Source organism: Aspergillus piperis (assembly GCF_003184755.1).
Source record: "Aspergillus piperis CBS 112811 unplaced genomic scaffold BO85scaffold_25, whole genome shotgun sequence".
NCBI lineage: Eukaryota > Fungi > Ascomycota > Eurotiomycetes > Eurotiales > Aspergillaceae > Aspergillus > Aspergillus piperis.
The window spans coordinates 1-13,016 of record NW_020291615.1 but is presented as its reverse complement, the minus strand read 5'-3'; the positions used below and the strand labels follow the sequence as shown (position 1 = coordinate 13,016).

Below are 13,016 nucleotides of genomic sequence, written 5' to 3'. Positions count from 1 at the left end.
TCCAAGTGCGGGTCAGCTGTTTGCATCTCAATATAAAGGTCTTGTCGGCAATCATGAGAACGAAAAAAGATAACAAAAAACAAAGAAAGAAACCCAACCGGATCCTTCCTAAATGGCTTTTTTACGATCCAAGCCCTGGAGTTGGGAGAGGGGGCGAGAGCGCAGAGGCTAAGTAGGCTTTGCTGTCTCTTCGGCAGTCCAGTCTAATTTTAACGATTTCAACTTTTCATCAGTTTCACTCGTTAAGGTACTCATGTAGACATATCCCATCATCCCCTTCAACATCGACCGTTACACTACTATTAATTATATACTAAACCCCAACTCCCTAACTACCTTATCCACCTTCCCCCACTCCCTCCCAATCTCCCTCTCCAACTCCCTCGAACCCCTCGGATCCCACCCCGCAGCAACAAACTCGCCCCTCACAGCCCGAAACTCCCTCTTCACCAACCTCCAAAACCCAGGCCCTGTTCCCCCGGTGCCTTCCATCCCAACCAACGCCGCCAACACCGACCAAATAATCAGATTAAAATTCACCTCGTACTTCTCTAACGCAACCTCCTCACCAGCAGCAGCAGCAGCAGCAGCAGCAGCAGTAGATTCCACTTCAACGCCCTGCGACAAATGAATCGCCAACCTAGCCAACACCCACGCATGCAACAACCGAATGGGATGGCCCTTGAGCGGGTACACCACGGGATCGACGACACGGTATCGGGCCGCGGCGTAAGCGAAGGCCGATTTGTATTTCTGTTGGGCGAGGAGGGACGTGATGAGCTCGTCGAGGAGGGAGATGGAGGGTTGGGTTGTTGCGGGGATGGAGGTGGTTCGGAGGGTGGTGAGCGCTTTAAGGATGGATTGGGTGGGGTTCTCCTCTAAAGTAGATAGAGATTGGATGATGTCGTAGGCTTCTTGCTGTGCTGGATGTAGGGTCGTTGCTGTTGGCGAAGCTGCTTCTGAGGTACATTTCGAGCAGTGGCAGGTGAAGTAGTATCGGGATTGGAGGTTATGTTGGCGAATTGGATAGGGGTCTGTTACGTCTATGTAAGTGATGAAGATTTGCTCGTCCTTTTGAATGGGTCGGATGGCTTTGATGTGTAGATTGGGACCGTCGAAACTGACGGCGGCGTTGTGGTCGCAGCTGTGGTTGAAGATGGCGGCGTAGGGGTGGAGGTAGACGCCGAGGCGGTCGTAGACGGCGTTGGTGAGATTGAAGGAGTTGAGGTCGAGCTGAAGAATATATGAGTTGTGTGTTCAAAAGGGTATGTATATGTATAACGTTGTGTGTGGGTGTATGTATGTATGTACGTACCTTAGCTCCCATAGCAGATATGACCTCTTCACTCATCTCCGTACCAGAGTAGGCCTTGATCGCCTTCGAGGAAAGGGATATACGCTCCCATTGAGAGGGACTTTTGTCACGGATATCCTTAATATGTGTCTCAAGCTGTAGGAACTGATCCAGCTCCTCGTCGGAGTACTTTTGGCGTTCGCTGCGCAAGACCATGCGGAGCACGGCTCGTGCGTTGATAGGTAGAATACGAGGCTTCAGTTTCTGATAGATGGTACATTCGAAAGAGTGGCCCAGTTTCCAGTCTTTTGCTTGACATGTCTGCGAGAAGAGTTAGTGATGGTGTTCTGAGAGTGCGGAGGGCAGTTTTTCGGACCTTATCACAGTACTTCACAACACCACATCCTCTGCACCCTTTTAAAGCAATCCCTTCCTCTTCGAGCTGTCTTTGACCAAAGCAGCCGGAACATACTTCTCCTAGGTGCTCTGTGTCTAGGACTGCCACGAATGGAACGGGGATGTGTAGCACGTCTTCGCCAACGGCAATGTCTGTCGAGGCGAAGAGGCCTCGTCCTAGGCCACCTGGGGCGGGCTGGGGTGTGGTTTTTGTGTTCATTGGATCTTGTGGGTTTCCATGTACTAGTCTGGAGTATTGGTTGGATTGCTCAAGGCAGGATCAGTAGTTGGTAGGGTCCTGTAGTTGTATATCATTGAAGTTATAGAATTATTTCCCTTTTCGTCTAAGCTTGGCGTGGACGAGCTCGGAATGGAAAAATGTTTCTACTCGAGGATATTCTTCTATACAATTAAACTGTGGCACGTTGCTGTTCAAAACGTAATAAGACGGAAATTGAAGTAGTATGATGCTAACATAGGGTACGCATACTATGTCAAGCTCAAGGTTGTCTGACGCCAGAGACCGGGGTTTCCTCTACTTGTGTGGCTGAGTCAACCACCTCGCAGGCCAACTTTGGTGGATTACTCCTCTCAATCATGATGGCAAAGAGCAGTAGATTATAGTGTTAATCTATGATAATCACATCATAATACAGCTGCTACAACTACGAAGCACGGAATTGGTCAAGATTATATCAGAAATCGAAATTGGATATAATTGACAGGCTATACTACATACAACTAGAATCAAGAATAATTGACCTTTCGCTCAAGCACAAAGCCGGCCTACAAACCTATAGACTGCGAAGCAGAAGGCAACAGAAGGAATCATCCACAAGGCCAACAAACCAGAAAAAGATAATCACAGAGCGCATGACCGTATTCCTCATATCGCCTTTTTTAGAGACGGAGTAAACATATCTATCAACATGAAGCCTTATCCGCTACGCCAAACACGGCGGCTTTTCTGTGCCTGGAAAGATGAACGAACACAAAACCGTGATTATATCTATGAAATCAAACTTTTCGTCCTTTTGGTGGGTAAACTTGGCGTTTACAGCAGCTTGCCGCCGGTGAAGTCGGACCAGGTGCGGACCTCGGAAGGAATGCCATCGGGACGGGGCAGCTTCTCGCTCATGGCCTGGGCGAAGAGGAGGGCAGTCTAGAAGGAACAGTTAGCATCAAAGCAAGTGGAGAAGGAAGAGGAACGGGTTGCATACCTTGGTCTCCATGAAGAGAGGAACGCCGAAGTCAACGGCGTTACGTCTCATGACATAGTCCTCATCGAGGAGGGACTTGCCACGGGTCTTGGCAAGGTTGAAAGTACCACGGATGTTGTACTTCTGGAAGACTTCACGCAGAGCACGCTTGTCCTGCTTGGGGAACTCAATGACCTGCACGGGAACCTTGGTAGCAGCCTCAAGGTGCTCCTTGACAGCGGGGCTAGCAGCGAAGAACTGGAAGTCGAGGGGCTTGAGGTACTCGACAATCTGGGCCAGGGCAGGGTTGGTGATATCACCGCCGAGCAGGATACCCTCACCAGCCTCAGGGCAACGGAAGTTCATGGTAGCCTGCAGGGAAGCCCAGTAGGCCTCAACGACATCCTTACCGAAGCAAGCAATCTCACCAGTACTGGCCATCTCGACACCGAGGAAAGGATCGGCACCAGCAAGACGGGTCCAGCTGAACTGGGGAACCTTGGTAGCGAGGTAGTCGCGCTTGACCTTCATGAGGTCAACAGGCTCAGGGACGTCACGGCCAACCAGAGCCTTGGTAGCAACATCGATGAAGTTGGTACCCAGGACCTTGCTGACGAAGGGGAAGGAGCGGGAGGCACGAAGGTTGCACTCAATGACCTTCAGCTCAGGCTCAGCACCCTCCAGATCAGCCTTGATGATCTGCATGTTGAAGGGACCGGTGATGTTCCAGGCCTTGGCGACCTTCTCGGCAATGTCCTTAACGCGGTTCATGACAGACTCCTCCAGGTTGGCGGGGGGGAGGACGAGGGTGGCATCACCGGAGTGAACACCAGCAGGCTCAACGTGCTCACTGACGGCGTGGAGCAGAAGCTTGCCGTTGGAAGCGACAGCGTCAACGTCGATCTCCTGGGCACCCTCGATGAACTTGGTGATGACAACGGGGTGGTCGGGGGAGACGGCGCTAGCGTTGAGGAGCTTCTCCTTGAGCTCATCGACGCTGTAGATGACGTTCATGGCAGCACCAGACAGGACGTAACTGGGACGAACCAGGACAGGGTAGCCAACAGTCTCAGCGAAGCGCTCAGCCTCAGCGACGGAGGTAAGCTCCTTCCAGGCGGGCTGGTCAACACCAATGCTGTCCAGAATCTGAGAGAACTTGTGACGGTCCTCAGCACGGTCAATGTCCTTGGGGTCAGTTCCGAGAACGTGAGCACCACCAGTCTCCTGGAGGCGGAGAGCAATGTTCTGAGGAAGCTGACCACCGACAGAGACAACAACACCGCTGGCGCTCTCGAGCTCGTAGATATCCATGACACGCTCGTAGCTGAGTTCTTCGAAGTAGAGCTTGTCAGCGGTATCGAAGTCAGTGGAGTAGGTCTCGGGGTTGTAGTTGATCATAACAGTCTTCTTGCCCATGCCGCGCAGGGAAAGAGTGGCGTTGACAGCACACCAGTCAAACTCAACGGAGCTTCCAATACGGTAGACACCGCTTCCCAGAATGATGACACCGTGGTCATCGAAGCTGACATCATGGGAGGTAGCGTTGTAGGTGGTGTAAAGGTAGTTAGTGTCGGCAGGGAACTCGGCGGCGAGGGTGTCGATCTTCTTAACCCAGGGCCTGATACCGAAGGACTTGCGGCGGGCGCGAACGTCGTCCTCAGAGGCGCCAACAAGCTGAGAGATCTGCTTGTCAGAGAAACCAAGCTTCTTGGCCTTCAGCAGGATCTCCTTCTGGAGACCGAAGAGGCTGCCGATGTCCTTGAGCTCGTGGTGGCAGTCAACGATGTTCTGGAGCTTGTACAGGAACCACTTGTCGATCTTGGTCAGCTCGTGAACCTTGTCAACGGAGTAGTTCTCGTGAAGCATAGCCTGGCCAACAGCCAACCAGCGGCGGTCGGTGGGGTTCTTCAGGACTTCGTCGAGGTTCTCGAAGTGGTCACCCTGGAAGCCAACGAAGCGGGGGTCAACCTGGCGGATAGCCTTCTGGAAAGACTCCTCGAAGGTACGACCGATGGCCATGACTTCACCGACGGACTTCATGGCACTGCCAATGTCGCGGTTGACATGCTGGAACTTGCTCAGATCCCACCGGGGGATCTTGGTGACGATGTAGTCCAGACTGGGCTCGAAGTTGGCAGTAGTGGTCTTGGTAACCGCGTTGGGAAGCTCGGGGAGGGTGTGTCCCAGACCAATCTTCGCAGCAGTGTAAGCCAGGGGGTAACCGGTGGCCTTGGAGGCCAGAGCCGAGGAACGAGAAAGACGAGCGTTGACCTCAATGACACGGTAGTCCAGGCCATCGGGCTGCAGAGCGTACTGAACGTTACATTCACCAACGACACCCAGGTGACGGACAATCTTGATAGCAGCGGTACGGAGCATGTGGTACTCCTCATCAGACAGGGTCTGACTGGGAGCAACGACGATACTGTCACCGGTGTGGATACCAAGGGGGTCGAAGTTCTCCATGTTGCAAACAGTGATGCAGTTGTTGTCAGCATCGCGGACAACCTCATACTCGACTTCCTTCCAGCCACGGAGAGACTTCTCGACCAGAATCTGGGGAGAAAGGGTCAGGGAGCGAGAGGACAAGTTCTTCAGCTCCTCGGGGTTGGCAGCGAAACCGGATCCCAGACCACCCAGGGCGTAGGCAGAACGGACGATGATGGGGTATCCAACGGTCTCAGCAGCCTTCAGGGCCTCGTCAACGGTGCTGACCGCAATGGATTCGGCGATGGGGATGTTGATCTCGTTCAGGGCCTTGGAGAAAAGATCACGGTCCTCACTGGTCTCCAGGGTCTTGATGCTGGTTCCCAGAACGCGGACACCGTAGCGCTCGAAGATACCCATGCGGTTCATCTGCACACCCAAGTTCAGGGCGGTCTGACCACCGAAAGAGAGGAAGATACCATCGGGTCTCTCCCGCTCAATGACATAGGTGACATACTCGGGGGTAACGGGGAGGTAGTACACTTCATCCGCGAGCTTGTGATCGGTCTGAATCGTCGCAATGTTGGGGTTGATCAAGACGGACTGGACACCGGCCTCCTTGAGGGCCTTGAGAGCCTGAGAACCTATTAAAGAGGATTAGAGTTAGTAATTGTCTCACAATGTTACCTTGACCAATTGGATCCAATTCCTTTCTTTACCCCATGTACTCATCGCTCAATTGATCGCGAAACACCAGGGAAAGGAGCAGGGAGATCATGATGGGAAAGCCAAGGTTCAGCGACTCGTCCAACTTACCGGAATAGTCGAACTCTCCGGCCTGACCAATGCTCAGACCACCACTACCGATAACGAGGACCTTCTTGACATCGACCAACTTGCTGCCAGGCTTGACGAGTCCACTGGCGAGGTAGCTGTCAGCAGAGGGAGCGTTGGAGGTCTCGGAAGCCAAGCGACGAAGGGCGCTAGAGAAAGAGCGCAGCTGCTGCGGTCGCCACGGAGAAGGGGCCTTGGCCAATCTGAGACTCGAAGCCGTCGAGTGAGCGGTGGTCTGGGAGGAGAAGGGGCGCAAAGCGAGGGTGGAGCGACGAGACTCTGCCAGACAGCGCTGACGCAGGAGGGCGGACGTAGCCTGCCCGCAACGAGTAGCGAGAACCATTGCGCTCTGCGCTGGTAGCTGAAAGGTCAGGGAAGAGAGAGAGGTGGGAAAATAAACGAGATGAGTCAATTGAGAGGATGCACACTCTCTACTTTATGGCCTGGCAGAGTTCCGGAGAGGAGGATCTGGAGACTCCGCTTTTGGTCCGGCTCTGTGGGAATTTTTGATTTTCCCTGCAAAGGCCAAGCAATTGAGTTCCTGGTGTATTCCACTTTATGCCACACGCCCACGACCAAAGGGGAGGACTTAAAGGGAGATGAATTGGCCAGGCGGACCTTGTTTTGGATTCTGGGAGAGGATTAGAGTGAAGGAAGAAATGGCTAAAGAAGATGGAGAGGGGACGGGAAACGAAGAAGTAAAGAAAAGGTGCGGGAAACGGCGATGAGTCAATGCGGCACTTTTTTTCTGGAGACCAAGAACCAGCCAAAATGGAGCGCGGGCTGCCGACCGACCAGGAGTTTCAATGGGACTTCCGACTTTGCATTGAAAAAAAAAGATGCCCCAACCTTGGGAGGGCCGATAAGAGCTCCGGTGTGCGGAGCCCTTTTTGCCCTCTTTTCCCCTTTCAGTTGGCGCTCAGGATCGCTGGGACTCCAGATTCCCCCAAGAGACCGGCCCGGACACTCACCGCCTGGACCATTAGCCAATGGGAGGGCATGGGGAACTGCAGGCTAACAGGTTCGGGGCCAAGTCTAAGTGGTGACTAAGTGGTGACTAGCGGCAGTAGTGGCAGAAATGGAGCCGGCGGTTAGCAATACCGATCACTAATTTACTGACTTGATAGCCCGTCCCAGTCTTTTCCCAGCTGTCCAGGGGCTGCTATCCCAGCTGGAAAGCGTTATTATAGGATAATCATTATTCAATTGCTATTAGACAACCCCCTGCCAAAGCTTGTCTGACTCACAACTCCCTGCCAGGGAACGAACCACCAGTGCTCTCCTAGGCAGATCATGACTCCGTCGTCTGTTCATCATTGTTCATTTTCCAGGAAATTTTGATGGTTCGTCAAGCAGATCCATGCCTATCTAGTGTCCGCCCAGCCTGCAATGCTCGCTACTGCGCCAATCCCATTTCACCAGGCCAACACCGGCTTTCGGAGGGTCTCCACGCGCCGGAATACACCTCCTGCCCATCCAAAGGCTTTCCACTGTTCGTCTATGGTTCCTTGATAGAAGGAGCACTTATGCCGTGAGTCATCGGCATCTGAGCCTTCCAACTCAACTCTATTCAGTAGTGTCAACATTAATTTAGCCTATATGTGTTAGTCTCAACCTGTTGCTAAGTATGTATGTCTTTGCTTTCGCAACTACGTAGTTGGGGGTAGATAGTAGATCAACTCCCAACAGCCACTCGACCATGTAATTCAACACATGGACCCTTGACTGGCTGTTGGATCCGCCACATTTAGGTCCGTGACCCGGTTTATCCTGCCTTGGACGCCCAGATATAGTGTTCTCTCTCATTCATCTTCCCGGTTATATAAAGCATCCTTCAGGTCTTGACTGAGTATATAACATACGCCTTCCACCAGCTGCCATGCAATCCGTGTCGTTTCCTGTTGAGAAATATAGTCTAGACTTTGCATCCTGCCGACGATTGCGGAGTCCGAGGGTATTCTTGTAATCCCAACAGCGAATCCACCGATAATCCTTCCACTTTTAGTTTGCTCTTCTCGTTTTATAGTGGCGTTCTCCACAACCAACTGGTGTTTCTTCCTCGCAGGCACATTCGCTCGCAGCGCTTTCTGGTATTGTTTTCGCGGCCCTGACAACTCTGGCGGAATCTGCTTCAAGTCAATGACTACTTCGTGAAGTACTGATCATAAGACACGGGGTTGACACTGGTATTTCAAAAGGCTCAGGGTCAATTCTCCGAGAACAAGGCAGATAATCAAGGCTTATCAGATCCAGAGAGTATCTTGATGGTTTCTGACTAAGGCCTCATAGACTTGGCGATTGAGGTGATATGGGTTGGGTGTCGCGTGACTCATGTCATTGAACAGGACCGTGAGACCAGAGTGTTAGTAGGCGCGGTGTTTGTAGGATTGCGCTAGTCTTTGCAGAGACGCGGATACTGGAGCATCCGCCTTACAGTGTTGATTCGGCCCGACGCGGTGCCGCTTTTGGCGCATTGGCCGGGCACGCATGGGGGAAGAGTCCCACTTGAAACAATTACTCCAGCATATGATCTCGACCAAGTACGATGATGTCGACTTTATGGGCATTACCACCATACTGGTGATTAGACATGCTCTGTACGCAGTACACATGAGTATATCATATGCGCACCGTTTGGCAGGCATGTATGATGTGCATGCCCACGATTGGCAGTTCTGCATAACCCAGGCTGGGCTTAGTGGATTATGTTGATGAGTGCGCACTAATACAGTCAGTAGACCTTAGAGTCGTGTGCCTATATATTCAGCAAAGAAGAATCCATCGCATTGATGATTCTGCGTTGAGAGAAATCTGACAGAGCAGCTCAAGCGGTGCCTTAGAGTGGGCCTCACTCTAGCCTCAGGATGGGGACTCCGCCTTAGCTCTATGTATAGACGAGTTAGTACATAGTAGGTAGAAACTCATGCATGTGAGGAAGAATGCCGAGCCAATCTCGACCGAGCTTACTAGAGTAGGATAGCGCGGTAGAGCGGGAAAAGAAAATAGCAGACAGACAGCGTTAGTGTGCACATAATTATGCGGTCAGATGGATTCAGATTACGACCTGCTGTGCCATGATGAGAGAATCTGGGAAACGATGGATGGTGGGACAACGACCAAGATCGTTGCGCCAACATCGCCTCCCTTGACTATTGGCGGGAACTCCAATCCAAATATAAACTTCAATCGTCCAGCTGAATCACCCCCTGTTCTGTGCATTCAGAATCAAAAGACTGGTTAAAGCTCCCTCGGGCAGATAATTAAGCTCTGGACTCCCGGGGAGCGGCCCCAGGTCCATCCGGTCGAGCGAGAAGCAAAGCAACTAAAGCTAGGAACTGGCAAAGGATGGATGATAGGTTCCATGCATGTCGGCTCCATTCAGCTGGAGAATTTGCGCACAATTCAGTGGTGGCTCAAGTGGTTGGTATGCTTTAAAATTCCAGTCAGTCCAATCAAGGGGGGGAGCTGCAGCCTGTGCTTCATCGGTGGTTTGCCAAAAATTAATATTAGTCTGTCGGTAGTAAGAAGTTAAGAGTGAGTGGTAGTGCTGCTGCTGCTGCTGCTGCTGCTGCTGCTTTCCTCCTACCGACAAACTAATGAAACTAACCTGAAAGACGACTGTCTCCGCCGGATTATACCTATCAATTCAGGGACTACTTTGGGTCCTACCTTTTACCATTCGTCCATCCCACCAGTCAAAACCCTTGGTCATCCTGCATTTTCCTTCCAAAGATTAGTTTATATGGCGTCCGGACTAAACCCCGGTTCTCTTTCTTCTCCCAGATTACGACCTCGAGCTGCCACAACAATGCAACCGACCACCACGTCGACATTATCCTCACGTCGCTCGTCGCAAGTCATGGCTCCTTCAGTCGCTGCATCTCTACCGAGCACTCATACAGCTGCAATTCCAACCGTCAGCGACCAGACAAACAACATGTCTACGTCGGGTAAGCCAAATGACCATGCAGACAAAGAAAGCTGGAGAGCAACTTGACTGACTAGCTCAAGGTCCACTTCGTCATCCCAAACCGCTCACTCCTTCCGATATCCATTCAATGCTCGAGCAAGAGCAGGAGGCAATGGTACGACACGCTGGATCCTTCCTTTATTGAGTCTATGCTTACTATCCTACTCTAGGTAAATCGCTTGTCGCGAGAGCTTTCCCTCCTTCGTCAACAAACGAACTCGGTCGCATCGACAGCCTCCTCGACATCCACCACCCTGAACGACTCGGTAGATGGGCTCCATGCAGCGCCATACGTTATCAGCACTGCGCACCCCACATCATCGCGAAGACACCGCTCATCCTCCAGCTTGAGCTCCTCCTACATCCCAGCGGTGCAAGGCTCGAGAGCGGGAAGTGTTTCCGGCATTGCTCCTGCGCGAGAGACATATCTTCCTTCGACCCGTCCTGATCCCTCGCGACCGGGCCGAAGCAGGGAATCATCGCTCACCTCTCATCGGCAATCGGAAGGGGCGTTGCCATCAACGCCAGGATCTCATCATCAGACACAACCGACTGACCACCCAGCCCATCATGCGGGCAGCTATCCGCACCGCAGCTCGCTGTCCCAGCAGAAGACGCCCAGTATTAGTTCTACCAGCCGCCATGAAGAGGTCTTGCAGCAGCGTGGAGAAGTCGATTCGCTCAAACGCGAGAACGAGATGCTACGCCGACGTGTCCGAGACCTTGAGTCTGTCATCTCCAAGCTTCATTTACAGGAGTCGAATGTGTCTCATCTGAGAGACGACCACTCCCTATCTACACCTACCCCAGACTCAAAAGAGCCATCCGGTACGGAGACGAAGGAATGAGATAGAGATGTCTAAAAGCTTCTTTGGCTATAGATTGGGTGCTATGGATGAATTACGGAAAGCAGGATCTTTCAGCCGTTATTTTATTCGCTTTGCTTTGCCATTTTCGGGTCAGATTTGTTTATTTACTTCTAGGTTGTTCGGGCGCACATCTCGGTTTTCTTTTTCCGGCTTTGCTTCTGCTTCTGCGATTAGACGCTTTGGGCCTCTGGGGAAATGCTACTGCCTGCCAGGGCGGACCTATAGGGGGAAGACACTGGTACCATCTAGATAGATGATAGTCCAAGGATGGTAGCACTAAGAATGTTTCAGTTTCACTTTGCACTTCTCCCTCCCACTTTCACATGTTGTCTTCGAATGGCCAACGCGGCCGTGGCCCACTGTGGCTGTGCGCCAGACTGGCTGCCCCTCGCGACGTCATCTGTGGCGCCTCCAGGCCCGCCCCCTAAACACGAAACATTATCCAGTCTTCTTAAATAACAGCTCTCCTCTTCTTCCTCCTTTCTCTCTTTTCTCTTCAGATTTAAAATTCTACTCTCTCAATACTATACCACCTACATCTATCTCTCTCTACCTTCTTCCAAAACTCACCTCACACATCATGTCTGAACGCTCCACCGTCCACGTCGAGGGCATTGCGCCCGCAACCACCGACAAGGAGGTCCAGGATTTCTTTAGCTTCTGGTATGCAATGCAGGCATTTCAAACCCACCCCTTGCAGGAACTGCACAGCTGACAACCTTACAGCGGAAAGATCACCCACATTTCTGTTACCCCCGTTTCAGGCGAAGCTGAAGCCCAAAAGTCGGCCACCGTCACTTTCGAAAAGGAAGCGTAAGTTACCCCGCACCTTACCCGTCATTGTCGCTAAATGACACCATCAACTGCCTCTCCCTCCCAGAGTATCAAAGCTAACCAAATACCCCCTGCAATAGTGCTGCTAAGACCGCTCTCCTCCTCGACAACACCCAGCTTGGTTCCTCCCTTGTGCATGTCAAGGCAGCTCAGACCCTTGACGACATCGCCGGCGACCAGGCCGCCAGCGCCGGACAGGCCAAGGACGAGCACAACCACGACCTCGAGCAGGAGGATAAGCCCCGTTCTCGTATTGTAGCTGAGTACTTGGCCCACGGCTACACCCTCAGCGACAATGCCATCCAGAAGGCCATCGCCCTGGACAACAAGCACGGGTTCTCGTCGCGCTTCACCAGCGCTCTGTCCACCTTCGACCAGAAGTACCACGCCACGGACCGTGCTCGTGGTCTGGACGAGAACTACAAGCTCAGCGACAAGGCGACCACTGGCTGGCGTAATCTGAATCACTACTTCGAGAAGGCCCTCGACACTCCCTCTGGCAGGAAGTTGCGGGACTTTTACTCCCAGACCAACAAGCAGGTGCAGGATATCCACAACGAGGCTCGCCGACTTGCGGACTTGAAGAGCGGCAAGACCACTACTGAGGGTGGTGAGGCTCCCGCCCCTAGCACGGCACCTGCTACTCAGCCGGCGGGTACTGCTGCCCCTGCTGAGCAGGCGTAAGCAACCCAAAATTCCAATTGGAAATCCGAAGAAAACAGGGTTAGGGGTAATGAGCAACGAGGGTGTGGTTTCTGTCTGTATGCCATAATGACTTGACCTTTATTCAGTTCATGTAATGCTTCAGTGACAAACATCTTCTTTTTTGCGATAGCTAGCTGTCTGGAACAAGCGATACCTCAATACCAACCAATTTGATACCACCTCACCATCTATATAATCAACTTAATCCCAATAAGGGAGTTAAACTATCCCATCCTTGACGACTATACACTACACCAAACCCCGTTCAGAAAAAAAAAAAAAAAAAACAAAAAAACAAAAAAATCCAAAAGTGATATCATATCATAACCATATCATAAATACATTTCTCTCCGATTCTTTCCCCCATCCCTAAACACATGAAAAGAAAAAAAAAAAAGAAAGACAAAAGGGTTAGGCAACACCCCCCTTCGAAAACTTCGCACTCTCTATATCCTCCAACGGATGCTTGGGGTTACTGGACAATCCAG

At 51.9% G+C, this 13,016-nt stretch overlaps 5 protein-coding genes across 5 annotated transcripts; 2 read left to right on the top strand and 3 right to left on the bottom strand.

Moving 5' to 3' along the window:
- Positions 1 to 218: 218 nt before the first annotated feature.
- Positions 219 to 1,985, bottom strand: BO85DRAFT_453232 (S-adenosylmethionine-dependent methyltransferase). The gene is made up of 3 exons (XM_025661008.1): positions 1,671 to 1,985; positions 1,316 to 1,615; positions 219 to 1,233 (listed from the first exon to the last, which is right to left on the bottom strand). Exons 1-3 carry the CDS (start codon positions 1,908 to 1,910, stop codon positions 307 to 309), a joined length of 1,467 nt encoding a protein of 488 aa, XP_025511067.1. The 5' UTR covers positions 1,911 to 1,985; the 3' UTR covers positions 219 to 306.
- A 689-nt stretch (positions 1,986 to 2,674) lies between these two features.
- On the bottom strand, positions 2,675 to 6,683 carry BO85DRAFT_158380 (carbamoyl-phosphate synthase (glutamine-hydrolyzing) CPA2). Its single transcript, XM_025654213.1, has 3 exons — positions 6,133 to 6,683; positions 2,911 to 5,960; positions 2,675 to 2,852 (listed from the first exon to the last, which is right to left on the bottom strand). The coding sequence occupies exons 1-3, from the start codon at positions 6,491 to 6,493 to the stop codon at positions 2,745 to 2,747; spliced, it is 3,519 nt and encodes a 1,172-aa protein (XP_025511066.1). The 5' UTR covers positions 6,494 to 6,683; the 3' UTR covers positions 2,675 to 2,744.
- On the bottom strand, positions 6,684 to 7,851 carry BO85DRAFT_504789 (uncharacterized protein; the record flags this gene model as incomplete). Its single annotated transcript, XM_025664311.1, has 4 exons — positions 6,684 to 7,157; positions 7,252 to 7,298; positions 7,570 to 7,673; positions 7,804 to 7,851. 4 exons carry the CDS (start codon positions 7,849 to 7,851, stop codon positions 6,880 to 6,882), a joined length of 477 nt encoding a protein of 158 aa, XP_025511065.1. The 3' UTR covers positions 6,684 to 6,879.
- A 1,791-nt stretch (positions 7,852 to 9,642) lies between these two features.
- Positions 9,643 to 11,269, top strand: BO85DRAFT_158284 (uncharacterized protein). Its single transcript, XM_025654211.1, has 3 exons — positions 9,643 to 10,100; positions 10,162 to 10,235; positions 10,291 to 11,269. Exons 1-3 carry the CDS (start codon positions 9,893 to 9,895, stop codon positions 10,966 to 10,968), a joined length of 960 nt encoding a protein of 319 aa, XP_025511064.1. The 5' UTR covers positions 9,643 to 9,892; the 3' UTR covers positions 10,969 to 11,269.
- On the top strand, positions 11,270 to 12,706 carry vip1 (putative actin cytoskeleton protein (VIP1)). The gene is made up of 3 exons (XM_025654212.1): positions 11,270 to 11,652; positions 11,716 to 11,802; positions 11,904 to 12,706. Exons 1-3 carry the CDS (start codon positions 11,570 to 11,572, stop codon positions 12,505 to 12,507), a joined length of 774 nt encoding a protein of 257 aa, XP_025511063.1. The 5' UTR covers positions 11,270 to 11,569; the 3' UTR covers positions 12,508 to 12,706.
- The last annotated feature ends 310 nt before the right edge of the window (positions 12,707 to 13,016 follow it).

Coding starts and splice junctions, on each gene's coding strand:
- BO85DRAFT_158284 (XM_025654211.1), top strand. CDS start 9,893: ATGGCGTCCGGACTAAACCCCGGTTCTCTTTCTTCTCCCAGATTACGA. Junction 10,101..10,161: donor AAACAACATGTCTACGTCGG/GTAAGCCAAATG, acceptor GACTAGCTCAAG/GTCCACTTCGTCATCCCAAA. Junction 10,236..10,290: donor AGCAAGAGCAGGAGGCAATG/GTACGACACGCT, acceptor ATCCTACTCTAG/GTAAATCGCTTGTCGCGAGA.
- BO85DRAFT_158380 (XM_025654213.1), bottom strand. CDS start 6,493: ATGGTTCTCGCTACTCGTTGCGGGCAGGCTACGTCCGCCCTCCTGCGT. Junction 5,961..6,132: donor CGGAGAGTTCGACTATTCCG/GTAAGTTGGACG, acceptor CCTCTTTAATAG/GTTCTCAGGCTCTCAAGGCC. Junction 2,853..2,910: donor CTCTCTTCATGGAGACCAAG/GTATGCAACCCG, acceptor TGTTCCTTCTAG/ACTGCCCTCCTCTTCGCCCA.
- BO85DRAFT_453232 (XM_025661008.1), bottom strand. CDS start 1,910: ATGAACACAAAAACCACACCCCAGCCCGCCCCAGGTGGCCTAGGACGA. Junction 1,616..1,670: donor TTGTGAAGTACTGTGATAAG/GTCCGAAAAACT, acceptor CTCTTCTCGCAG/ACATGTCAAGCAAAAGACTG. Junction 1,234..1,315: donor TATCTGCTATGGGAGCTAAG/GTACGTACATAC, acceptor TATATTCTTCAG/CTCGACCTCAACTCCTTCAA.
- vip1 (XM_025654212.1), top strand. CDS start 11,570: ATGTCTGAACGCTCCACCGTCCACGTCGAGGGCATTGCGCCCGCAACC. Junction 11,653..11,715: donor CAGGATTTCTTTAGCTTCTG/GTATGCAATGCA, acceptor ACAACCTTACAG/CGGAAAGATCACCCACATTT. Junction 11,803..11,903: donor GTCACTTTCGAAAAGGAAGC/GTAAGTTACCCC, acceptor CCCCTGCAATAG/TGCTGCTAAGACCGCTCTCC.